At 37.5% G+C, this 27620-nt stretch overlaps 3 protein-coding genes and 1 long non-coding RNA gene across 4 annotated transcripts; 2 read left to right on the forward strand and 2 right to left on the reverse strand.

Annotated features, from left to right (window-relative positions):
• Positions 1-5025: 5025 nt before the first annotated feature.
• Caf1-180 (Chromatin assembly factor 1, p180 subunit) lies at positions 5026-11225 on the forward strand. The gene is made up of 4 exons (XM_073977819.1): positions 5026-6060; positions 6815-8153; positions 8217-8392; positions 9335-11225. Exons 1-4 carry the CDS (start codon positions 5203-5205, stop codon positions 10754-10756), a joined length of 3795 nt encoding a protein of 1264 aa, XP_073833920.1. The 5' UTR covers positions 5026-5202; the 3' UTR covers positions 10757-11225.
• Positions 11226-11648: 423 nt separating this feature from the next.
• On the reverse strand, positions 11649-15511 carry LOC141399317 (uncharacterized). Its single transcript, XM_073977820.1, has one exon. It carries the CDS (start codon positions 12261-12263, stop codon positions 11649-11651), a length of 615 nt encoding a protein of 204 aa, XP_073833921.1. The 5' UTR covers positions 12264-15511.
• Positions 15512-16265: 754 nt separating this feature from the next.
• Positions 16266-19073, forward strand: LOC141399318 (uncharacterized). Its single transcript, XR_012411812.1, has 2 exons — positions 16266-16413; positions 16484-19073. It is a non-coding gene; the product is annotated as an uncharacterized lncRNA (long non-coding RNA).
• A 4636-nt stretch (positions 19074-23709) lies between these two features.
• On the reverse strand, positions 23710-27583 carry LOC141396806 (uncharacterized). The gene is made up of 2 exons (XM_073972461.1): positions 26122-27583; positions 23710-26024 (listed from the first exon to the last, which is right to left on the reverse strand). The coding sequence occupies exons 1-2, from the start codon at positions 27581-27583 to the stop codon at positions 25219-25221; spliced, it is 2268 nt and encodes a 755-aa protein (XP_073828562.1). The 3' UTR covers positions 23710-25218.
• Between the last annotated feature and the right edge of the window lie 37 nt (positions 27584-27620).

Below are 27620 nucleotides of genomic sequence, written 5' to 3' on the forward strand. Positions count from 1 at the left end.
CCAAAAACAAATTTAATAATAGAAACCCCTATTTTCGCATTGAAATTCATACATTTTTTTACAATTAATAGCTGACGGTTCAAAACACTGATACTAAATGAATTTGACAAACATTTCCGCCGTTTCACTTATTTTAATTGCATGATTTTCTCTATAGTTGCGTTGCTATCCATAATCGACCCCTAAAAGTACTTCAAGTTGTCATAATTTTTTATTTACGTTTTCATACGATTAATTACCCAGCAAAACATTTTGGAACTTGTGCATGTGGAGTTATGATTTCACAACATCCTTCGATGCAGTCCACACGGAGTTATGAAAAATGCAATCTGTTGGATACAATTTATAAGCAGTTGCTTTAGAGATCCCTTAAAAAACAGTTTGTTGATCCCTACCCAGCGTTAGCATTTTTTCTAAAGACCAGAAAAGAGTGTTAAAGTTTCTAAGAATTTGTTATAAAATAAAGAAATTCAAGCTAAACACGAACATTTTTGCGGTAATTCACGAGACGGAAATTCTTAATGGAGTGGAGTTGGAGTCCATATCGAAAGCTGAACTAGTGATGGGAAGGCAACAAAAAAACCTTTTGGATGATGAAGCGGAATCAGTTGGGGTTGTATAAAATGCAGAGAAGGAGGAAGTCCATTTAATTTAATTTAGGGGTCGATTAATGATGGCAACCCAACTCCAGTTGCGTTGCCGGCAGTAAATTTAATCATAAAAAATTCATTTTCTGTATTGAAATTCATACTTTTTTACAATTAAACTAATAGAAGAAGGTTCAAAACACTGATATTGAAAGAATTTGAAAAAAATTTCTGTCGTTTCACTTATTTTTATTGTGTGATTTTCACTTCTGGCAACGCAACTTCAGTTAGAATCAGCTATGTATTTCATTACGATTAAAATGAGCACATAATTTATTCTTGTAGCATTTTAAGGAGGAATTAAATGTCTTGAGACAAGGTGGCAGATTGTTATAAACACGCGAAATTCTAACATAAAACGATTTCTCCAATAAAGGAGTCAACTGCGGAACAATTATCTGTTTGTTCCTCTCAGAACGAGAAAACGTGAACGGACTCAACACACATAAAGGGGTCCCCAACTTAAAAACCTTATAGAAAAATAACATAGACCGCAAACTCAAAAAAATTTTGAACGTGCAACCAAGAAACTCTTTCACATAAGGGGAAATATGATCACGACGTTTAACACAGAAAACATATCTCATAACACTATAAAACAAAAGTTCCAGCTCACGCAAAACAAAACCATAACTACCCCTGAAAATCTCAGCACAATACAAAAAGTGAGGCATAATCAATGCATGGACCAATTGAATTCTAATGTCTCTAGATAGAACTAAGTCCAAACAGTACAACTTTCTTAAAACAAAGTTTACCTTGGACACCACAGAATTCACATGCACATCAAACACTAAACCACTATCAAGAAACAAACCATGGCAGAATTACCAGGTGGTGGTATTACACCAGCTGATCGAATATGAAAAGTCAAATCCCTTTATAAAAAAGTTATTTTTGTTGTAATTTCCCCAACAACATAAAGAAAGTTTTGACATAACATATTCAAAATTTTACGATGCCACTACCTGGTTAATTGTGCCATGAAACAAACCAAATTTAATGACGAATTTTTATAATTTGTACTAATGTAACAAAGTTCTTAATATTCTTGTTTTAAACAAATAAAAAATTAATATTATTTATTCTGGGATATTTCACAATAGCTTGCATTTTTACTGCATCTTTAGATTGATTAAAAACACAATCCGAAGAGTACCTTTAAATTCAATCCAAAATACTACATCAAAAGCTGTGATTTGGATCGAAAATTTTGGTTCCACAGCACACAGCTAGGATGCACTCAGCTGTGTGCTGTGGAACCAAAATGGAGTGCATCCTAGCTGCGCGCTCTCTTGTAAAATTCATAGGTGAATTCATAGAAAAAGATGTACTCCAACAGCATTTGTACTGTACACTTGTGGTGACTCAACTGCATCCGCGGATGCAAAGTTTTTGCTGGGAAAGCTTAGAATAGAAGAATAAAGAAAAATTGAAACTTGGCACCACTTTATATTTTATTCATATACCAGAAATGAAACAAAACTTCACTCAAACGTTGGATGTGTTTTCAGCTTAATAATCGATTAACCGACATCGACTTTACTTATCCCTACTAAAGATGCTTAGAAAAGATGGCGTCTGTGAATTGATAACACAAGATCATGTGTGACATACCATGTCATGTGGCATACCATGATATACAGGCACCCTTGGGAGGTAGGGCATTTCTTCCAACAGCATACAGTCGATATTGCAAAGTTTGTGGTAAAGAAAATTGAGTTTTTGGGTGAGAGCGGGGAGGAGAAAGCGGAGAGGAAATCTTCCGCTTAAGCGGAGAAAGTTAAGCGGAAGTTTTCCTCTCCGCTTTCTCCCAAAACCTCAATTTTCCCTACCGCAAAACTACGCGGGTGTAACGGTGTAACTACTGACTAATGTCAAATTATAAAGTAAACCCAGAGTCTCTTTGCAAACTCCACCACGCCGTCGTTTTGGGAAAATATAACAGTACAGTATTTTTACCTGTATTCCTTTTCTTACCTGTGGTTACCATTTGTTACCATTTTTAACCTGCAAAGCGTTCCTTAACCCCGAAAAGTGGCAAATTGGAAGCAATTTTTAAGAGAGTGAGGGAGGGGAGAGACCGAAAAAGTTCTTTTTCTTCTACCACAGGTTACCAGCAAAATTTCTGCAGGTAAAAAATGGCAGAACTGATTTTTCGACTTTTGTTTGACGATTATTTCACAATGAAGAAGAAAACGGACGAAAAATAGAAGAAAAAGTCGAGCGCTGACAAAACTAAATTAAAAACTGTGAAATAAAAGACGAAAATTGATTTTTTATGTTTCTTTTTGACATTGCTGCCAGATCTACCATTTTCCGTTCCTTTGCTTTTCTGGTAAAAATGTTCATGAGAGAGCAATTTTGACACTTTTCTCTTTTACCACTCTTATAGCTGGTTTACATTACGAAATCGCGTAGATTTCAAACTGTCAATTCCTTTGCTCAAACGTCAAATGAATTCGAATTGATTTCATTTGAGTTTTCATTTGACGTATACGCAAAGGAATTGACAGTTTGAAATCGACTCGATTTTGTATCTAGCTATTACCATTAAAAAAGTAAAGGAACAAAGCTTTTATTTCCATAGTACAAAACTTGGTCTTAGGCCATGTTTATATTATAGCCTTTTGCAGGGTTAACCTTCTTTATGAGGATTTGTTTGACGTATATGCAAAGGAATTGACATTTGAAACCCAGTGGGTTTGTTAAATCCGGTTATATATAAACGTACTATTATGCCACACCATGGCACAATTACCCAGGTAGTGGCATCGTAAAATTTTGAATATGTTATGTCAAAACTTTCTTCATGTTGTTGTGGAAATTACAACAAAAATAATTTTTTTATAAAGGGATTTGACTTTTCATATTCGATCAGCTGGTGTGATACCACTACCTGCTAGTTCTGCCATGTGCCACACGCTGAAAGTTGTACTAAAACTTTCCCATTTTATACCCCGGTTACACTTGAACGGATTAACCCAGTGGATTTGGGTTTCAAATGTCAATTCCATAGCGCAATCGTCAAATAAATCCTCATGAAGTGGGTTAACCCGGAAAAAAGCTCTAATGTAACAGCACTATTATAAGTGTTCTTAAATCGAGTTAACCCTCTCAACCCCGATGTTGCATATATGCAACATTGTCTTTATGAGCGTCTTAGTACCGCTATTTCACATATTCTGCTTTGAATCTTTCTCAAAAGTATAAACAGGAGGCTGTTTAAACTTGTAACAACAAAAAATATCGGTTGTGTTTCCATCAAGATAGCTACGGTGCATTATTCAGTTTGAAGTCTAGCACTCGAGTGAAAATTAAAAATCGTTGTGTACAGTCCAAATTTTTCTAATCTTTTCTAAATCAAAATATATGAGCTTTATGTCAAAATTTTCTTTTGATTCTTCAAAAGTAAGACCAAAAGAACACTCCTGAAGGATTAAAATGTTTTTATTTACACAATTCCACAAAATAATGACCAAATAAATTTCAGAAATAATGTACTGTATCTTCAGAAACAGGGGGAGTAACGCTTCGAAATTTATGTTATAAGTTTGTTTTGACATATATGGTCTGTTCCAGTACTACACATTTCTACACATTTTTACGCCGATAACCGATTTTTCCTTTATGTTATCGAAAAAAATAGTAAAAATGTGTAGAAATGTGCAGTACTGGAACATACCAATACTTTAATTATATGTTTTCAAAATAACTTTTGGCGCAAGGAAAAAATTTTGGGGATGAGAGGGTTAATTGTATTCTAACTGCAAGTAAAGGAACACTTCGAGTAAAAAGTGGTAAAACTTGAAGATTATTGCACGTAAAGCAGGAGACACATTGCCAGTTTTGGATGACAACTTTGCTCAAATAATCGGTCATTTATCACACAACGGTTTGACAGTTATCGATAATTGATAATTGCGAATAATCGTCATTCAAAACAGACGATAACTTCGCAAGTAAAACGTTGGTCTGTTCCTTTACTTTTGAAAGTGGTAAAACCGGCAAAAGTAGCAAAAGTTGTAAACTGCTCCCATATAAATTGTATGGTGTATGAAGTAAAGGAACGCTTTCCGAGTAAAAAGTGGTAAAACTTGAAGATTCTTGCACGTAAAGGAACAGAGCTCGTATTTGCAAGTTCTTGCAAGTATCTGCAACTACTTCTAATTTCTCTTTTACTGAACAAGTTTGTTATCGAACAGTTGCTTTTGGGTTATCGTACAGATTTAATGCTGTGATGGGAATCACTACATGAACTCAACTGTCCTGTCATGTGTAAACGCAGGGTAAAGGTAAAAATACAACAGTACAGTACCAAGCTAATCACGCGAAAATGATAGCCCCAAAACACGACGGCGAGCTGGATTTTTGGTGTGTTACTTCGTACTGTACGTATTTCGCGCGTTTTTCTGTCAAAAACATTTATTTTGCAGTAGAGCTTGAGAGCATATTTTTGATTTGGTTAAAGTTTTTTGTTTTGTTAGTAAAGTTGTTGGGGTTTTTATTGTTTACTACAAGCGTAAATCTTTCGAATTGCAATTAAGATTTGCGAATGATGCGCAATTCTACAGGTGGAACGACTTCGTCGGCTAAAAAGAGTCAACAAAATACTACATCCTCAAATAATGATGAGAAGAACAGTGCGAAAAAATTAGTTCAAGCTCGATTACCTTTTAAAGTTATTGCTCCCGGTTCGTCGCCAACTATTGCGGCTGAATCGTCTGCCGCAGCTACTACTACTACACCCAAAGAAAAAGATGCATTGAAAGAGGGTAAAACACCAAAACAGCAACAAAAAGAAACAAAAGATGCTCGCAAGCGTAAACTTTCGTACGGATCAGAAGATGAAGCGGAAGAAGTTCAAGAAATTGATAATGTAAGCAAAGAAAATGTTGAAGTCAAAAGTGTGGCTACAGTGAAAAAGAAGAAAATTAATTCTACGTCGACAACTGCAAATAATGAAGATCAAGTGGAAGTTGTTTCACTTTTGGATGATGAGGAAGACGAAGAAGATAATGGCAAGAATACTTCACTAGTGAAAGCATCGTCCTCCAAGGCCGGTGGAACAACACTTAAGACACCTAAAGTAGGCACAAAAGGAAAGACTAAAGGTGCTGGAACACCACAACAAACACCTGGTAGTGGCCGAAAAGATAAAAGTGGTGGCAATCATACAAAATTGCAAATAAAATTACCACTAAGTGCGGGCAAACGGAATAAACGTCGAAAATCAAAAGCTAACACATCATTGTTGGACACATCTCAACATAATAATTCATGTGCCGATTCCTGTGATGATATTGACGAGATTGCTGGTGAGCTTAATCCACAAAAACGAACAAAGTTGGATTATGAAGAAAAAGAAGAAAAATCGCCATCACAAGAAAAAACGGAGGAATCATCAAAAGAAGTAAGTATGGGCGTGGTATATGGGGAATAGTACATCCACACGAAGTTTATATTAGGATATGATCAAGTTCTTAGTAACGCTAACATGCCCTTTTTCCAACAAATAATTATAAAGCATATCTCCTGTGTGCTTCTCAAATGTTTTAAGGTACAGTCTATATCCATTTGTAACGACAGTAATAATACCCCCATTTTTTACAAGTCGGTTAGAAGAACTACATATATATGGGTCAAGAGATTAAATCCGATGCTCTTTCAATTCTTCAGCGCAGTTTAAGGTTTTATGTGTTGTGTGGTTCTAGTCATGACCAAGTTTACTTTTGAAAAAATCGTTAGGGGTGGGTTTCAGCTTATTTTTCCCCAAACCAGTACCCCTTATTTCTGGGTTATTATAATGCATGTTTCTATGAACATATTTTTTTATTTTCCACATTTCATTGTAACAAAGCCTCAATAGGCCATAACAAGGTACGCAAAACGACAAACCCTTAAACTACTCCGAAGCCTTACTTAAACTTTAATATTAAACAAAAACATTTTATGACAACATTTCTTTGTAATAAAGCAATCAATAACTACCATTTAGTCGACTCCTATCTAGCCTATACAAACAAAAAATTGAATATTATTTCATATTTACCTGATGTTTAAAGATCACATGATATGTAAAGGGAAATTTTTTCACAAAATTGTATTTTTAAAATATACCCATTTTTTATTAAGTTGATCTATTCTAATTATTCTTTCAATTTTAGAACATTGTTTGTTTAGATTCCGATTCTGGATCCGAAGAAACTAAAAAACCCGAAAAGGCTAATGAATCTCGCAAATCATCAAGGATAGCAACAAATGATAACAAAAAGTCCGAAGCAAAAAGCGTCAAGGAAAGTGAAAAACCGTCGGAAAGTAACAAAAAAACAGAAGCAAAAAGCGTCAAGGACAGCGCAAAACCATCGGAAAGTAACAAAAAGTCCGAAGCGAAAAACGCCAAGGAAAGTGAAAAACCGTCGGAAAGTAACCAAAAGTCCGAAGCAAAAAGCGTCAAGGAAAGTGCAAAACCATCAGAGAATAACAAAAAGTCCGAAGCAAAAAGCGTCAAAGAAAGTGGAAAAGAAAGCAAGAAAGTTCTTCCGAATAAAAAAGATGAAGCAGAAACAAGTATTGTTATTAACAGCGACGATGATAAGAATATTGATGAATCGGAAAATGAAGAAGACGACGAAGACGCCGATGAAGATGCCGATGATGAAAGAGATGCGACCACCAAAAACACCGCAAATGAATCAACAGACAATCATGACGATTCAAAGGAGATCGACAAACACAATAAAACTGTAGATTCTGTAAAAGATGCCGAGAATGATGGACTAAAAAACAAAAATTTAACTCCCAAGCAGAAAAAGCTTTTGGAACAACGACAGAAAGCCCGCGAGGAAAAGGAACGTAAGCTCCAAGAAGAAAAACGTAAAAAGCAACAAGAAAAAGAGGAAAAGGAATTGGCAAAAAAACGTGAACGAGAGGAAAAAGAAGAACAAAAACGTAAAGAACGCGAAGAAAAGGAGGAGCAAAAACGTAAAGAGCGCGAAGAGAAAGAACGCAAACGTCTAGCTGAAATAGAAGCCAAAAATGAAGAAAAACGAAAACGCAATGAAGCTAAAGAAGAAGAGCTGCGTAAAAAAGACGAAGAAAGAAAACGTAAAGAACAAGAAAAGGAAGAAGCCGAACTTAAAAAGAAAAAGGCAGCCGAAGCTTTTACAAAATTCTTTGTTGCCAAAGCTCCTTCTGCGAATCAACAAAATCTTGAAGATGATGAAAACACTGGAGATGGTACAAAAAGCTTGGCTTTTCGTCCATTTCAAATTAAGGGTGATATGAAGCTGGCACCTATTAATCGCAAAATTCTCTCAGAGGATTCAAAGAATAGAATTGATCATTTGTTGGGCCTGCGAAGTGATGACGATGAAGAAGATATTGTACGAGCAAAACCCCTGCCTAAATCTAAACTGTATTTGTCAGAGTTACGTTCAGGACAAATATTACCGGGTAAATGGAGACGACCTTCAACCGATTCAAAGGATGATGTAGTAATAATAGGTAAGTTATATTAAAAATAATTTAATCAAGAGTTTTGTTAAACAAATTCAATGTTCTTTGTAGAAGATGATTTGGAGCGTGTTGGCGAAGCTATAGTCGAAGATACACCTGCCTATATACGCGAAGAAATGCGTGTGAAATTCTATAAATTCCATGACAATCGTAGACCACCTTATTATGGTACATGGCGCAAAAAGTCTAAAGTTATTACAGGAAGGCGACCATTTGCCCAAGATACTGTGAGTATTGTTTTTTTTTCGTATATGTATTAATGTAGGATGTGGAGCAAAATACGGAACTACTTTTTCATATGTATTACATGGATGCTTAGGAAATCTTAGCCAACATCATGCTGTTGAATTTAACAACGTTGAAAAACGGCTTAATCCCATTATTGTTGTTTTAATATTTTAAAACAATTAATTTATAAGTGGAGAAAATGTCTTGTTGTAGGCTCGAGCATACTACCAGCTAATCGCAAATCTCATACTTTTGTCATTCTATTTGTGCGTAAAGCGACAGCAGTTTTAAATGACTTTTTAGATGTAATTTTCACAACGAAACCTAAAAACCGCAACCTCTGCAAATTTATTGTCTACGACATTGCCCTCATTTAAATCATGCGGTTCATACTTATTGGCGTTGAAGGGATTACATGTTTTCGATATGCAGATTTCATGATGTAATTTTAGATGTTTGTCCCTTGACCCACTTCCAAGGGGGCATATGGAAATGTTTGCAACAGGTGTTGTTAACTACAGTCCTTAAACTCATAGTGAAAATCGTGTATCTATTGATTCATGTATCTTGCGGATTCATAAAATCGTTTTAATCATTGGGGTGTCGGACTTCTCATTTTTTCTCTAATAGAAATAACTTCTCAGAGCCGGCTACTTTCCCGCCAATGTTATTGTTCTTATGGGAGAACGTTTTATGCGCAAATGTTTCCTAAATACATTTTATGGATGCTAAATATATCTGCCTAGGTCAATCATCGTCCATTTGTGATGAAAGTCGAAACAAACATTTTCTTTCACATTGATATTGATTGGGTTCGTTTGGTTTGGTTCATATAACCTTCTATTTTATAGCATGGTAAAAAACATTCCGATAAATATCCATGCTAATTTTGTCGATCCTTAAGGAAATCTTCTAAAAACTCCACTTTTATTTTGTTTTAGAAATTCTGTGATTATGAGGTGGATTCCGATGATGAATGGGAAGAAGAGGAGCCCGGTGAATCACTTGAAGATGGCAGTGATGATGACAAAGAAAAAGAATCTGAAGATGACGACTATGAGGTAGACAATGAATGGTTTGTGCCCCACGGACATTTAAGCGAAGAAGAAATGCAAAATGAAGATGAACTAGGTGATGACTGCAATGACCGTGAAGCTCAAAAGGCAAAACTCAAAATCATACAACAAGAATTTGCCCAAGAAATGAAAAAGAAAACGGAAAAAATCAAACCACGTCTTATTGGATGTATATGGATTGAAAGCAGTGGCAAACAACCAGAATCGTGTCCAACTATTATTTGGGAAAAATTAAATACCCGGGCAATGCTGTGCACTGATCCTCCTTTATTGGAAGAACCAGAAATTGAAGAACCACCTTCACCATCTGCATCAAATTCCGGCAACAATGAAAAATCTTCAGTCCCTGAGAAAATTAAACCTGTTACAGTAACCGAAGCCATGATAAAAGATCTGGTTAGATTACTACATGGCAACAACAATTCCAAGGCGTTCCTTATTAAAGAATTCATTGCCTTTATTGCCAAAACTGAGGAATCGGTAATTAATGGTGAATTCGCAAATCCCCTGAAAAGTGTAATACGCGAAAAAATCGATTCTATGGCAGAATGGCAAATTGTGGATGCCCAACCCCAGGCCAGCGAGGACCTCAATGAAAGCTTAAAGAAAAAGAAGAAAACCAAGAAACGCCTATGTTGGGTTGTAAATAAAGAGACACTGGACAAGTTAGATATGTCATCGCTGAGCCTGCAAAATAATTGGGAATATATTTTAACACCAAAATTAAAATCGGACAATACAAAAACAGAAGAGGGAGCCAACAATCCGGAGACAGTGGAAACGCCAACTGTAAATAGTGATGACAGCAAAGCCAACAATGAACCGTTTAATAATATTGTAGATAATAACAAGGAATCGAAAACAAAATCTGTAAATTCTCCAATTACAAAATTTACTAAAGTTTTAACAAAAGCTGAAAAGGAAGCCATCGCCAAGAAAGACAAATCATCGTCCTCCACATCAACGCCCACACGCAATACCAGCAGCAACAGTTCACCTAAGGCTGAGAGTAATAAAAAATCAACTTTAGAAAACAAAACTAAAACATCGCCTGGCAATAAGGAAAAGAAACGAGTTCCGCTATTAATGTCCGTTGCTCGGGGTCAACAAGTTTCAACGCCAGCCAAAAACAAACTGATTAGCCAGTTTTTGCAAAAGGGTAACACCAGCAAACAATCATCTCCAAACTCAACAAAAAGAAATTCGATTGCAACATCATCATCATCCACAGTGGTAAATGGTGGTGATGTTGCAGATGATGATGATGATGTTGTAATACTGGACTAATGGGCAATACCATATTGAAGTTTGCCATCGCTATTCTATCATCTCATTACCGCCAAGTTTTGGGAAATATGTTTGAAATTTGATTATTTATATTTTGGCTTGTCCTCCGCATTTATTTGAGTTTTGTCGTTTTTCCCCTGCCCCCCCCTTATCATGGCATTTAATATTAGGTGCTCCAATATATTGTATTCATATATATGTTAGTGTTATAAGTAACCCATCTAACGTTTATTACATTCTTTTAGTTAACAACTTTAGGTATATTTTTACAAAAAATAATTTTTATCATTCGAAACAACAGCACATACGCACTCTGCGCACATAAAAGCCACATGTAGAGCATAAAGAAAACATAAAAAGTTTTGTAGCTGTAAAGGAATTGTGTTGAAGATTTTACACTCTGTGCTCAGAACAACAACAACAATAAGTGTTAATAATAAAAAAGATTATTTTTTTAAAACCAAAAAAAGATGAAGACAAATTTTTAATTTGGAAGATAAAAACAAGGATGGAACGTTATGAAACATTCTAAATGAATCTGGTGGATCATTTGAATATGATAGAAATCTAAAGACCTGTCATATGTTCCTTAAATATCAACAATTCTAATATTTTTTATAAACAATAACATCAGCTTCACAAGATTTATTCGTGTACGACGAAGGCTGGTCTACCATGCTCAGAACCACAGGTCACAAAGTTCAACAGCGGACCAAACAGTATATAAATTAACATGATCAGATAATACCATAAGTCTACGCCAAATTGATCTGTGGAGACGGCCAAATGAGGTAATATCTAATACCACTAACTTCATTTTTAGGGATTTCAGGGAAAGCAACAACAAATATGAATATGTATATTTAACATGAACGTTTGGTGTAAAACTTATTTAATCCAATTTCTTAAACCAATCATATTTCTCCAGCCACTTGTGTACCACCTTTCCGCAGACATACAATTCAATTTGTTGACTACTATCCTCATTGCTGTTGAAACTTTCAGCCTCATCGGTAGTGTCAACATCATCATCATCATGATGTTCTTGATGAAATGCAAAATCAAATGCAATTATTGAATGTAACAAAAATAAGCTTCCACAATAGAGAGCCGCAATACTTTGTGCCTTGGAATATTTAAAAAATGGATGTGATTCTTCTTCCTCCTCATCATTGGCATCATCGTAGTAGTCGTTTTGGGCTATCAAATATGTTAAATAAAAATCCTTTTCAGCATGAAACATGCTATCCAAAGAAACGCCCAGAAAACACACAGCAGCCAATAAATTTGTAACCGCCTCCCACCATGGATTGGATGCTTTCATTCCTTTCAAGCAAATGGCCACACAACCATACATTGCCATTAACGTAAAGCCACCAAATATGCAACAATACACATAATGACTTTGTACGAATTCGACATTGAGAAAACCACGTGTGTGATAGCCCAGACAGGTTAGACCAAGAATGGTTTCAATTAATTTGAAGAGGAAAGATACTTTTTGCATTTTCTTTTATGTTGGCGTTTTTTGGAAACAAATTTTAATTGCTTTTTTATTTAATAAACGTCAATACAAAGGAAGCCTAACCAGTTAACCAACCCACTGCGTTTCAAATGTCAATTCCATTGCGTATACGTTAAAGAAACAGTGGTATAAAGAGATGTTCCACCTATGTGTGTTTTGTAGAGAAAAGAAAGGAATGAGGAGAAAGAAATTTGGAAATTTGATGAGGCGTTTTATGTATCGTTCTACCTTCATCGAACGCAAGGAATATCACAGCTTGGGGATTCTTCTAAAAGTTTCCTCCATTTGTCCCTTTTGTAGTTTGCCACGAGCCTATCTATTTCTTTGTTCAGAGCAGGTATACTATGATCCGCGGGGTCAGTTGCATTTATCATATCTCTCTGTGATGCTAGCCTTGTGAAGAAGTTTGGTCTGATATTGTTAATGCGGATAGATTGTCGTTGTTATAACAGTGTTTGTTATTATGTTTGTTGTTGTTGTAACAGTGTTTTTGTTATGTTTATTTGTTCGTTCCTCTGTTCAATCTGGCTATGGGTCTATCTCCAGTTCCAAAAAAGTGGCTGCTTCGATGGGATGTAGCCACAGACCCACTGGAGTTAGATGGGTAGGTTTGGCGGGGCAGTTAAAAAGGTGTTGTGTGTCGTGCGGGCCCATGCCGCATACTGGGCAGATGTCTTGCACGGCGCGATCGATTTCCGCCCAATAAGAATTTAGGCGACTGCAATATCCCGAGCGTAGTTGAGCCAAAACTACTCTAGTTTGTCGTGGCAGCTGACGCTCCTCAGCTGCGATAAATGGAGGATGTACTCCGAGTACTTTATTCAAACTATAATTGCTTAAGGCCTTGGCAACTGCGTCCGTGTGAATGCTATTCAATCCTGCTTGATATGCTTGTTGATCTAGGGGTTCTCTCCTGTATCGTTGGACCTCTCCCTCTAGAGCATGGATATCCTTCCTGATCTCCCTGAATGGACCGGGCCTACCCACAAGATTGTGATTGGGATGGCTCACACGATAACATCCAAGCAGGTACTGCAACGAAAGCATCTCATTGTGTTGCTTTACAGGAAGAATTTTTGCCTCCTCATGTAGATGGTCCACTGAAGATTTGAGGAGGCACCCTGTCGCTGTTCTCAGGGCGGCATTCTGACAAGTTTGAATCTTTTTCCAGGTCGAATCACACAATCTCGGGGACCAGACTGGAGCCGCGTAGCTTACCACAGACCGACCTACCGCGTTATATGTGGCCAACAAGGTTTCTTTATCTGCACCCCAAGTGCTGCCGGCCAGGGACTTGAGGACCTTGTTCCTACTTTTCAACTTGTCGCAGATAGCTGTGGCGTGTGCGCACGACGTGAATGTAGTGTCGAATGTGACCCCTAAAATTTTAGGGCAGTTTGTGGTCGGAATTCTGCTACCGTCGACCACGACATTCAACTCACGTCCAAACTGCGCTGTCCATGTGGTGAACAGAGTGGCTGTAGATTTTGTGGAGGAAATATTAAAAATATTAAATATGCATATTCTTCGAATGGAGAAAGGTGGTAAGATCGGTTAAATAGTTGTTCGGTCTCTCACAGATGTCATCAGGATAGGTACCCGACGCCAGGATCGTGCAATCATCCGCATACGTTACGATCTCGATTCCGTCTGGAGAGGGCGGAATACAGGAGAGGTAGAGGTTAAACAGTTCCACAGATATCACCCCACCTTGGGGAACTTCCTGTTTCATTCTGCGGGTTTTGGATTTCTTGTTCCTGAATTCCACGTACGACTGTGGACTGGCGTCCACACATATAATTGACTATCCAACGTTTCAAGCTTGGCCGGAGGGTTGTCTGCTCAATGTCCTCAAACAGCGTGGAGTGCCTTGCCTGACTGTATCAAAGGTTTTTTTTGATAAGTCAAGCGCCACCATCACTGTTCTATCGCACGGCCGTCTCTGGTTGAGTCCTTGACAAATATGTGTGGTAAAGGCGTGCAGCGAAGTTGTCGTGCTGTGCTGCTTACGGAATCCATGCTGATGATCGGCAACTTGATAGCTATTTCTGATTCTGGGAAGGACTAAGACCTCAAGGGTCTTTGCTACGGGCGACAAAAGCGAAATCGGCCCGTTCGACTCACTTTTGCTGACCACCCTGCCCATTTTCCAGACTTCGGGAACAATAAGAGTTGCTACCGACAGGTTGAGAACTTTAGTGAGATACTGCACTCTCGGCTCATCCAGCTGTTTCAACATTACCATGGAAATTCCGTCAGGGCCAAAGCTTTGGACGATTTAGCGTTCCTGATGGCATTCGCAACATCATCAATTGTAAACTGTGTTGGCAGGAAGAGATCTAATGCGACGTAACACTCTTCTCTTCGCCCTGTCACTCTCGGGGTGCTCGACAAACTGTCGTTTGAAATAACTTGCGCACCTCTTCGGGTCAGTTAACGTAACGTCGCCAAACGTGACTGAGGTCCTATCTTCCCTTCTTCCAGGGTTCGAGAGAGACTTAACCGTTGCCCACAATTCACCTATACCGGCTCCAATGTTGCAACTCTTCAGATGATTTAACCACTTGTTCCGCTTATGCTTGCCGACCAGCCTGTTAACTACCAGTGCCAGCTCCCTGACTCGGGTCATTGGGGTTGGTTCGGCGAAGCTCATCACGCTCATTTGCTAATCCCGTCGCCCCTGCTGGGAAGTTTGGTCTTACATATATGCGGATTGGTGGTATTTAGTAGTGTTTGTGGTAGTCGGTCTTATCAAAACGCGGATACAGTGAACATTTGTATGGTTATGGGAAGATGGTCCGAATTGAGGGCTATGTTACATGCGATGAGGTGGTTGTCGCAAGGTCGGGTCTTGTAATTGAGATATCGGCGGAGCTTCTGCACGTGGCTCTGATACGGGTGGGTACGAGCGGGTGGTCTTCATGGACTATTAGTATTGAAAATGGATTTTATCCGATTGAAGGAATTTTGATACAATTAGCCAAATTTTACGCAAATAACGCCATCTATTGCTTTGCCATATCTTTTTTTTTTTGAACTTTGAAGCGACACCCTAGGTTAAGGGTAATGTTGGCGATCCACTGGATACAAAAGGCCAGGATTAATTCAAAAATAAGCGCAGCATATAAACAGGAACAATCCAATTAAAAGTGAGATTCTGTTAAATATAATAAACGACAGCTGTTAAACAGCAAAACAATGACAGCAAATAAAAATGAACATGCTAAAGTTAACATCATGGTACAATCATTACAAGGTAGGACACAGCAAACATATGATTACAATTTTTTCCTGAGGTCCTCCTATTGTGTCAACACTGTTTTGACAAATGACAAAATAAATTGATTGTACATAAAATAATAAAATCAAAAAATAAATAAAAGCAGAAGACAATACATACATTATTCGAAAATAAACTTGATCTCAACATTAGCGAGGAATCAGGAATCCTTTTAAGCAATCATCTGTTGTGATTACAATTTACCGATGTCCAACCACAACGTTATCAATTTGATTCCGTCTGGAGACAGCCAGGTGCCCTTATGAAATCGTGTTTTGTCGATGCGAAGTCTATCAGCCTAATCCGTAGTCAGATGCATCATTGTGACAAACTGAATTTCCGGATTATTGGGTCGAAAAAAATTTGCTTTTAAATTTTGGCATTAAAATATCCTAGAATAATTTTAATCTCATATGCAGGATGCCGGTCATATGTTTTTTCTAAGCACTCGTAGAATATATCGTTGGTCCATTCGTCCACGTCTTTAGTGAGAGCTTTCGAATTTCAAATAAAATTAATTTTGAAAAACTTATATGCTGTTTATATTATAGCTTTTTGCAGGGTTAACCTTCATTATCGGGATTTGTTTGCCTAATCTCATCAAATTTATGAAGATTTACCATACAAAGTTAAATCTTTTCATGACCGGATTTGTTTGAGATCCTCCACAAAATCTGGATACTAATATAACCCAACTCTGTTTTTGTACTAAAAAATGCAACTCATTTCCTTTTGTACGAAAAGTTGCAAGTGTTATCAAAAATATTTTGTTTACATTTTGTTTGATTGTCAAACAAAAAGAAAATTGGAATATTGTAAAAAAATATAAAATTGAGGTGGATTCGCATAGAGGTAATTAAATATTTACTTGAATAAGAAAAATAAAATAGCACTTCTATCTCTTTACATGAAATGTCTGCAGAAAAATGAATCGTTGGTCGAAAAACAACAAAAGATGTCAACAGCAACTGCCGCATTCAACGGCCAGCAGAAACAACACGAACCCATGATAGGAGGAATTTGCTTACTTCGTCCGCTTTTCACAGGTGTTGGGTGATGACATTCCAATCTTACAAATCTCATTGGCACCCACCACAGCAAGATTTTCCACTGAGTACAAACTGTAAACGTCGGAAAAGCCATATCATTGTAATGTACAACTGCCACAAGTTAATGGATAAAGGATGGAGACGCTATTGGACCTTTGTGGAACAATTTGATGCATAACTAATCCTGGATTCAGCAATTTTAGAATCAACTCCAGCAGTTGTGCATAAAAGTACACTGTGCTACACGAAGCAAAAATTCTATCGTGTTGGGGTTCGTTGGACAACGAAAATGACTTTGGTTCTTTTGGGTCACTTCGTTTTTATTTTATAACGGTAATTGTAGTGAAGAACGGAGTTTTTAAAATTGTCACCTTTAAACGGGCATAACTTTTTTTTCACAACGTATTTCTATATACCGGTGGCTTTATATGGTGACTACACTGCACCCCGGTTATCTACCTCTCTGCTTAACTGCCTTTCCCGCTTAATTGCCTCACAACCTAAATCCCCAAAGTTTTTTCATATAAATGAGTTCAAACTGTCCCGGTTAACTACTTTTCTATAAGTACCCAATTCGGATATTTGCCCGTCAAATATTTCCCCAAAGAGAACAGTTAATAATGTTTTTCTCGGTTTATTACCCGCACCGGTGTATTTATGACAAAATCGATTTCGACGACTACGTGAGTTGTGATGAAGATGTCCAGTGTTACGTTATGGTGTTATGCACACTGATGACTAAATTTCTTATTGATTAAATAATATAGCTTATATATTTTTAGACTTTTTTTACTATAGACCGTTTTATTTTTTTGGCGATTATGTTCTAATTGTTGTCATTTTTTGTAAAGTTGAGATGAGATTTTTGTAACTACCCAAATGAGGTAGTTATGCGGGATTTTCGTAACTGCTTTTCCCGCATAACTGCCTCCATTTTTTGGAATTTTATGGAAGGTAGTTAACCGGGGTGAAGTGTATTCCAAAACGTGGATCGATATGGTTCATCTGCAAAACTTATCTATTGCAAAACTGATCTATTTTTCAACCGATTTCATTAATTTTTCAAAAGCTAACTTAATTTTCTTCTTGTTAAAAACAAGTCATTTTTCTATTTGGTATCTTCTAAGCAGCCTAGAGAACGAGGAAAAGAATTTTCCCGATTTTTCATACATTTTTTGCACTTCAACCACTATGACTTAACCATTTCCCCTACAAAAGAAAACCATATATATGAATAGAAGTCCGTTGTCAAAAATAGAACTTATGCCCGTTTAAAGTTGAAAATCTTAGAAACCCCATTTTTACTACATTTACCGAAGTGGCCCAAGGGAACCAAAGGAATTTTCGTTGTCCATGGACCTCAACACGATAGAATTTTTTCATCAGAACTCTTGATTATTTTTTATTCAACTTTTGTAGCACAGTGTTATTGACCAAATGAAATAGTTGTTAAGACGATGAGTGTATATTGTTTTTGTTTGGATTTCCTACCCCGTTTTTTCCACTTGATCCAAAACCTTATAGATGCATTTTTATGGCGACCGGTTAAGGTTATCTCCAACGAGGCACTGATTCGGCAACGTTAACTCTTGCCACCAAAGGATATTTGTTTCCAGGTGCCCGGACATAACTCCCACGGACATAACTCCCAAAATGATTTTGGGCGTTATGTCCGCTGGGCTTTGCGGACATAACCCCCAAAATTCGTTGGGAGTTATGTCCGTGAAGCAAAGCGGACATAACAACCAAAAAAAAAAAAAAAAAAACGCGGACATAACTCCCAACGATATTTTTCTTAATTTATAAATTATTTCTTTGCTTAATTTTGAATTTTTTAGCGATGCAGGCGTAAATATTTGTGTAAAAAATCGCGCGATTTTTTCAAAAATATTTTCGCCTGCATCGCTTTTCGTTTTTCAGAAAGTATTTGAAAGTTTTTATAAAAACTTTTTATTTTCTTAAATTGTGAAAATATTTTTGAAAACAAATCGCACGATTTTTTTTCAGAAAGTATTTGCGAATTTTAACAAAAACTTTTTATTTTCCTGTAGGCCGCATTTTTTGTTTAAAATAGGTTTGAAGGAAAATTTTGAATATAGTTTGATTTGAGATGGCTACTACTTATTTTGTTCTTAATTTTCTTAAACATTTTAAATCAATTATAATTTATTTTGTGAAATGAAAAATGCATATGAACTTAAGTTAATTTTTAATTTTTTTCTTATACATTTGAAATAAAAATTGTATTTAAATAAAAATCACTTTAATTTTAAAAACGGACATAAATCCCATTGGGACTTATGTCCGCCTAGGGGGGGTCGGACATAGCTCCCAAAAAATTTGGGAGTTATGTCCGCAAACCAAGGCGGTCATAACTCCCAAAATCGTTAAAAATCGGATCAGATTTCACATTTTTAATGTACTTTTTTTACTTTTTATTAATAAAATACAGAATAAATATTTTAAGTATGTGTATGTGTTCATTTCACTGGTCGGCATATTCACAATCCATCAGTGTGAATATCTCTCGAACCTGCCTGGTACAATTGTTGATCTAGGGGTTCTCTTTTGTATCTCTGGACCTCCGTCTCCAGTTCACGAAAATACTCCCTCACTCCGAGGGCCTATCCCTTAGGTGGTAATTTGGATGGTCTTGCCTATAACATTCAAGCAAATATTGCATCAACAGCATACTTTTGTGCCGACGCACCGGCAGGATCTTGAACTCCTCATGCAAATGGTCCACTGAAGACATGAGGAGACACCTTGTTAATGTTCTCAGTTCTGGCTGATATGTACATTATAGCTGTTGACTTAGTGGTTATCAATGCGTTTAGCCTATCACAAATGTTATCAACGGATCCGTATATATCATCTCTCTTTAAGGAGCATACAAATAGGATCCAGCGTTTCGGACAGGACCGGAATGTAGTATTCTCGATATCCTAGAACAGTCTAGCATGGCTGACCGTATCAAAAGCTTTGGTCAGATGCAATGCTACCATCACTGTTCTGTAGCACGGTTTGTCCTGGTTGAAAATGGCGTGCAGTGCTGGTGTGGCATTATGCTGCTTAAGGAACCCGTGTTGATGATCTGCGACTGGATAGCACGGTGATATAAGTGAGATTGGCAGTATGACTCATCTTTGCTGGTATCCTTGGTTTCAGAAGCTGCCACGCTGCTAATTTTTTTGGGGAACTATTCGGGTGGCTAGCGATCCCGTGTCATCAAGCTGATGATGTATTTTGAGCCTCGGATAGCATCTGCAACATCAACCATTGTAAATTGTGGTGGCTCCTCCTCGGCTGGAAGAGATCGCAAACGATGTGAAATACTTCTCTTCGCCCGGTCGCTATCGGGGTGCTTGATAAATTGTCGGCAAAAAAAGCCTGCGCACCTTTTCAGATCTGTCATAACCACGCCGTTAAACATGACAGATATCCGATCATCCTTCTTTCCAGGGTTTGATAGCACCTTAACCGTTGTCCACAATTTTTTGCAACCGGTTCCAATGTTGCAGCACTTCAGATGCTCTAGCCACTTTACGCTTGTGTTCACCGACCTATTGACTTCCACTTTGGTTCGTGTGGCGAAGCTCATCATGCCAGGATTTCAATTATTTTGGGAGTTCATATAATATATTTCGTATGTTCGTCCTTCTATTCTATTTTTAATCCATTGTTGTCTTAGAATTTAAACAAACATTTATGTAGTTTTCTTTTTTGGTTTGCTGTTTTGTATGTATACATAAACAAAAGTCAGCTGTCATTTGTATCCTCACAATTGTATATATAAACGGTTAAGATTAACCCACTGGATCTATAAATCCCACAGGGTTAACCTTCAATAGTATAAACGCCCTATTAGCCTTTATCCAAATTCAGGGTGAAGCTGGATACCAGATGTTTTAACCTTCGACCAGGTATAAATCCGCAAACGAACTCATGCTTTATGTCATTGCATATGATACAGTGCGTATCCGTTGGGTGTTATTGTGACGCCTTTCCCTATCCATTGTATTTTCTGCATGCAGTAATATCGGCATTGTTCTTTACAAACATATTTGCCAGTGCATAAAGTGCACCTTCTCTATGAAGAGTCCGGAAACTCAGGTACATATGTATTCGCAGATCATGGTCGTTAAAACGTTTCCGAGAGTCATCAACTTTAGATGGGATTTGTTTTTTGATAGAACGATGTTTTTATTGGGTGGGTTACTAGCCCAACGGTTACAACTTTATAGATCTTATGGATGGATCAGGGTCCACTTGAGATGGAAGAGGTACCATGATAAGTCATGGGCATAATCATGTTAAAGCCGGTTAAAACCATGGTAGAACAAATACAAGGTAAAGTTAATACTACAACAAATACAACTCGAACAACAACCACAAAGGAATTTGTTTTTGTTTGGAACGTTAGTGTCAAATATAAATGTAAACAAAATAAGGAAATGTCTATAAATTATTGGAATTTAAAAAACTAATAATTTTTCACATTTGATTGAATATTTTGAAAAACATAAATGAAAACTCGTTAGATTTTCAGTTTGAATGTTTCCATATGTTTCCAAATGCACAATATCACGCAGGAAGTAGAATTCTTGCAAAAATGTTTGGGGTCGCTCGTAATTCATTGAAAAGAGAGAAGCTGTTTCAATCTTTTGTTTTTGAAAACAAGAAGCACATGTTTATTAGGGCTTTATTATTTTCAAGTTTAACAAAATACCACACATATTGACAAATATTGTACCGCCTCTATAAGTGGTGTTTTAGTGTGCGACATGTCGTTCGGACCTTGAGGAGGTTACATGTCAATGATATGAAGGAGTCTTTATGGGAAATTGTTTTTATTTCAGATGAATAATTTTTTTCTTCAAAAAATATATGTCCCTAATATACATCGAACATAGAAATAAATATATAAAATGTCGTATGGAATTTGACACTAACACTACAGCCCAGTTCAGTCAGCTGGGTATTGCTGCTACCTTTTCTTGTTCTACCATGGGTTAAAACCGTTGCTTTTAACTTTCTGCCCTACATCACCATGACTACTCTTTTTAACCTCTGAAACACTAACGCCACCTTCGATATTCCTAAAAGCGATGAGTCGTGTTATAAGGCGGATATACCAAAACGTGGACTAATATAGCCAATTTTCAATACAAACATTATAAAGCATTTGACCAACATTTTATCCACAACTTCAATCCGTTCGGACACTAGAGTGATCTCCACAGGCAGACGGACGGACATGGTTATACATATGTTTATTTCATGTGGGAGCGTCAATAAATGAAAAATAAATTATATTTAAAATTAAATGTAAACAAAACAAACTTTGACATTAGGTGTGTTCGTTTACTCAACAATTTGTACAAATTTCTAGAAGTCCAGTAACTTCTTGTAATCGACTAAGGTCTTTTGCATTGTACTGTAGAGTAAACGAACAACATCCAGTAACAATTTGTACAAATTTTGATTAAACGAACACACATATTATTTCCTATAAACAAAACTTGTTGCTTTTGTTATTGGTAATTTTGAAGTTATAAGCAAACTGGCTTCAGAGTTGTTTTTTAAAAATTTAATCAACCTGCCCAACCTTCTAATAATTGAACCATGGTTAACATAGTTTACACTCACGAACACCTGGTTGAGATAGGATGTATTATGTGAACAAACAAAAGGCATAAAACGATAAACTCCAATGACGTCTACAGCATACAATCAATAAACATCAAACCCAACAATATGGGAGAACGAAAGGACATAATCCAGAGTCCACAGCAAAAAACAGCGACGTATATATCCACGAGATGTATTCGAGAGCTGTGGAATAAAAATATAAAGGGCCAAATTGGGGGAGGGGAACGGAGAATAATAATTAGTAACAGTCTTATCAGTAGTCTTAAAAGAAATATCACAGATATGGATAGGGTATCACAGAGTGTGTGTGTGGTTGGTGTAGTTTCATAGATGTACATGTGTCTCCTTAATGAACTCTAGGAGACACAAGTACAGCGAGGAATCTTTGGTTTGGAGGAGGGTTGTCAGTCTATGGTGTAGAGAAAAGAGGCTAGGAAAATTAAGTCTGTTGTTTACGAACCTTGTGCATTCAAAAATGCTATGTTGGGCACTTTCCGGGACTTGACATACCTCACATAGATCGGTATCTGTAGCTCCAATGCGGTATAAATACACCTTGTCATACGGCTGACCAATCATCAACCTGTTTATCAGCTTTGTATCTTTTGGAGAGAAATGCATATTTAAATACCACGGTTTCTCAATAACGTTGTAAGTAATTTGGAAAAAGTTTCTTCCTTTTGTTTCAGACATTTCAGCAAATTCATCATTCCAGCAATCAGTGATTCTCTCTTTTATCTTCAATAAGGCCTCCTTAGGCGATAATCCAGGCATAACAGGGGCACCAACTTCACTAGCCTGCTTCGCCAAGTAATCAGCCTCCTCATTGAATGAAATCCCACAGTGACCTGGGGTCCAGATAACATGACATCTCTCAAGAGATGACTTTTGTAAAATGTTATGAAACTCTCCAATCAAAAAATTGTCCGATTCTTCAGCATCCAACGCCTTGCACGCAGCAAGACTGTCTGTAAACAGGACACACTTCTTGTAGCCATCCTCCACAGCGATCTGAAGGGCCTTTTTTAGAGCAAAAAGCTCCCCAAAAGTTGAAGACGATTTGAAGTCAATTTTGAAGAGAAACTTTTGATTGCGAGAGATATTCAAAATACCACAGCCCGTAGTATTTTCATTCACAGAGGCATCGGTTGCAAACATTCCAAAGTTATGCATTCTATAATGGGCCAGCTCCCTGTTGTATGTTGCTTTTATAATGAGACTGCTGGTATCTTGCTTTTTCAAAGGTAAAAGGTTGGTTCTAATATATAGACATTCCTGCCGGATATATGTCGTGACCTTAATCCGTTGAAAGATGTCTGAGAACTCATGAAAGACTCTGCTGTAGCTTGATTTGACAATCGGGTTATTAGCAATAATATCATACAGGTCCGAATTGTGGAGCCTATTCCTTATTATTTCCTTGGCGGTCAAAATTTTGGCTCTATGTGTTGGGGGTAATTCACCGGCTAAAGCATATACCGCATGAGTGGGTGACGATCTGGTGACTCCCAGGGATCTCCTGATCATCTCATTCTGTAAACGCTCCACTTTCTTGTTGACGTATTGGGGGGCGATGGCTGTCGTTGTTCTGGCGTACTCAATTTTTGATCTGACAAAGCGTCTGTATACATTCATCGCAATATTTGGATGTAACCCACCCTTGACTGCTGTCAAACATCTTAAAAGGTTGGATCTGTTGCTCACCTCCTCTTCAATATGCATATAATGATCAAAGACCGAAAGCGAATTCGAGATCATCCTTCCCAGGAACTTCAGTTTCTTTTGTTGTTGTATCATAATGCCACCAACACTAAGCGTTATTTGTTTAATGCTATTTTTAGCAAAGTACATTGTACTACATTTTTCGGGGTTGAAAGACAGATTAAGACTTGCACAGTCTCTCAGGAATTCATTAGTTTTCCACTGTAAGTACTCCATCGCACAGTCAAAGTCCCTGTTGAAGACCATAATGAGGAAGTCGTCTGCATATTGAAAAATTTTGGTACAATCATCCTCCAACTGATGCAGACACGACGTGTATAAGTTGAAGAGGATGGGTGACAAACAGCTACCCTGAGGTAAACCATTTCTGACCTCAATCTCCTTTTCCCCAAGTTTCAAGATTCTTTTAGAGAGGAAGTTAATAATCCAGCTGGATATAAGCGTATTAATTCCATTACTTTGTAGGACATTTGCCAGAATTTCAAGTTTAACACAATTGTAGGCATTATTGATGTCTAACGACAGAACTAGCACCTTGTAGTTGTTAGCCTTTAAAAGAGCGACCCTGTGAAGAAATTCGTTGAGACATGCAGCCGTGGACATACCACCACGATATGCAAAAGATCGAGCTGGCAATGTTTTATTCTCCTCTAGGAATTTGACAAGCATGTCCTTAAGCATCAAATTAATGCATTTTACAAATACTGAAATCAACGAGATAGGTCTATAGTTTGAGATGATCTCCAAGTCCTTATTCGGCTTCGGGATTGGAACGATTTTAATTATCCTCCAGCTATCACTAATGGTGTTGTCTAGGAACGCATTGTACATGGCTGTTAAAACAGCTCTTTTGGAAATACCAGGAAGGGCACGAATCATTTCGTAGGACACCCTATCATGGCCAGCCGCAGAACCTTTTTTCTTTTTTCCTAAAATACGTTCAAAGTGTTCGTATTCGAATATCACAACTTCCTCACTATCACTTCCGTTTAAAACAGGACGCGTCACCATTTCCTCAGGAACCTGATCTTTTAAAAACCTTAAATAGGATAAGTCATTTTCATGATTCCAGCAGCTCGTTACTGCCCTCGTCCTATTACGGACATTGTTCACGAATTTCCATGCATCCCGAGTGTTTCCATGTTTATTTACTTCATCTATTTTGTCAAGGAAGCTTTTGCTTTTCGCTCTGGCTACTCCTTCTTTCCATTTTTCGGCCTCAATCCTGGCCTGTTCAAGATTGTTGTAAGTCGGATATCTTCTGGCTTTTTTTAACAGCTGCAAGTTGTCGTCGATATAGCACCGATAGCTCATCATCCCACCAGTATTTAGGTGACCTTCCAGCACCAATAGGAGTTGTAGCTGCTACAATTTCTTCCTCGATAGATTCTTCAATCATATTAAAGTCCGGCTCAAGCTCCAGATTGCCCAGCAATCCTAATAACTTTTTCTTGTGAAGGAACTTGTTGTTGCGTGCAACTCCACTGTCAATCTCGATACTAATCGGGACATGATGGCTGCCACCCCAATGTCCTTCCAGCGTTCTCCAACTCGCCTTAATACTGCTTGACACAAAAGATAAATCCAGGACCGATCCCTGAGAGCCCTTGTTGTTATTAAACGTTTCCTTCCCGTCATTTAGGCATCGGAAACCAGCTTCCATTGTTAAAATGTCAAGTTCTTTACCTTTCCGTGATGTGATGTGGTCACCCCAACACATGTTCCTGGCGTTAAAGTCACCACAGAATACGACATTTTGAAATCTTTCGAGAAAAAGTACCAGTCTTGACATTTCCTCCGTGAATGTCACAAAAGAAACTGATGGTGGAAAATACGCAGACACAACAATATAGTTTTTTCTTAGATTCAGCGTTTTGATGATTAAGATGTCCTGATCCGTTTCAAACGGTATCCGGCAAAATTTTATGTTCTTCCTGAGGGCTACAGCTACCCCACCATAACCGTCTTTCCTGAATTTTTGAACCAAATTGAAGTTGATAAGTTTATTACGATTCTGTCTGTCTTCAGCAAAGATTTCCGCTAAAATCACAATGTCATAATTGTTTTTGTTAATGAAGAATTCGATAAAGTTTTTATTGGTACGGAAGGATTGTATATTAAACTGTAAAATTTTTACCTTGTCCATCATGATTAATGAGTACAACACCTTCCTCCACACTTTCCATATTAAAACCACATTTTTGAATTCTATCTTGAAAATGCTTCATGGCTTCCACTCCTACAAGATTGTTGTTGTTAATGAAAAAGTCTTGCATGAATTTCACCAATTCTTTGGTGATTTTCTCCAGTTCCGAGACTTTTTGACTCTCATGAGGAAAAACAGGCCTAGACGGCGATGGCTCCTCAAACATTCTATTAGCCATTTGAACACCCGGCTTATGGATGTACTTTTTCTTTGGCTTCTTTGCCACTGAGTTATAGGAATAAGGCGTGAGAATTTTGTTTATATCATCATCAATTGAATCCACCTTGGGCTGCATTTCTTTGTCACCACCTCTGGTCCCATTTGAAGGAAGATCTGGGAAGTTTTCTTGATCCCACAAAATATCGTACCTGTTTTGTGTATTGTACATCTTCTCAACTTCTTTTTTAGTCATTTTTTTCTTTGTCATTATTTTGTTTGTTTCGATTTCTCTTGCCCATTTGGGACATTTGCCCTTATCCTTGCAAACATGTTCTGTAGAATTACATAATACATACAATTTGGCAGCACACTTTCCATCGCATTCTTCTTTTCCACACTCTAAACATCTTGCTTTTGACCGGCACCCCATCTTAGTGTGACCAAGTCTTCCACAATTAAAACATTGCCTTACGGCTGGATAATATGTGTTCACAACAAGCACCGTATAATTGAAAACAACCCAAGCCGGGTGATCATCGCCACTGAATCCAACTTTAACTGTTTCAGTTTCTCTAATTTCCGTACCTTCTTTCCTGGTGAATCTACTCACCGATGCTACTTTTCTGTCAGCCACAATTCCTTTTAACAAGTCCTCCTCTGAAAAGCATAGAGGAACATTTCTTATGACTCCAAATGTCTCAACAAAATTTCTAGGAATGAAGGCCCTTAACTTCTTTCTCTTCAACTCTTCATTACCCGTGAAAGCATTTGCCGACTCTCTATCATTGAACAGAATTTTGTAGAGTGTAACACCTATGGCATCCACCCGTTTAATCATTTCAAATTCTTTTGACTTAATATCTTTGATTTTCTCTATAAAATATAAACCATTTTTCACTTTTTTATTTTTAATGTTTTCAGCCTCGCTGGTATCTACTAGCACCATAAACTCCGGGGGATACAAAATGGGATCCTCGTTAATCCGTCTCTTTTTGGCATCGTAATTCGTTTTATCAGCTATAACTCCAGCTTCGTCACTACCACCATTACCACACACTTTCTTATTCTTCTTTGCCACGCCATTTTCCAAACTTCTTTTGCTGCACACATTTACATTTGCATTAACGGTACTAACGGTACCACTATCGTCACGTAGACACTGCTGCCCTTCTTGTGGTACAGGCCCCTCCATAACCTCAACCTCCATGGCCACCTGCTTGGCCAGCTTATTCATTGTAAGCCACAAAAAATTATCAATCACACTCAGCAAT

Source organism: Musca autumnalis, unplaced genomic scaffold (genome assembly GCF_047663935.1).
Source record: "Musca autumnalis isolate F117 unplaced genomic scaffold, ASM4766393v1 scaffold_3, whole genome shotgun sequence".
NCBI classification, from domain to species: Eukaryota; Metazoa; Arthropoda; class Insecta; order Diptera; family Muscidae; genus Musca; species Musca autumnalis.

What these genes read in the sequence shown, in the direction of transcription:
- Caf1-180 (XM_073977819.1), top strand. Translation starts at nt 5,203, where the DNA reads ATGATGCGCAATTCTACAGGTGGAACGACTTCGTCGGCTAAAAAGAGT. An exon ending in GGATGATGTAGTAATAATAG is followed by an intron (nt 8,154 to 8,216) that starts GTAAGTTATATT and finishes TGTTCTTTGTAG; the next exon opens with AAGATGATTTGGAGCGTGTT. An exon ending in GACCATTTGCCCAAGATACT is followed by an intron (nt 8,393 to 9,334) that starts GTGAGTATTGTT and finishes ATTTTGTTTTAG; the next exon opens with AAATTCTGTGATTATGAGGT.
- LOC141399317 (XM_073977820.1), bottom strand. Translation starts at nt 12,263, where the DNA reads ATGCAAAAAGTATCTTTCCTCTTCAAATTAATTGAAACCATTCTTGGT.
- LOC141396806 (XM_073972461.1), bottom strand. Translation starts at nt 27,583, where the DNA reads ATGAATAAGCTGGCCAAGCAGGTGGCCATGGAGGTTGAGGTTATGGAG. An exon ending in CATTAATCATGATGGACAAG is followed by an intron (nt 26,025 to 26,121) that starts GTAAAAATTTTA and finishes TTGTGATTTTAG; the next exon opens with CGGAAATCTTTGCTGAAGAC.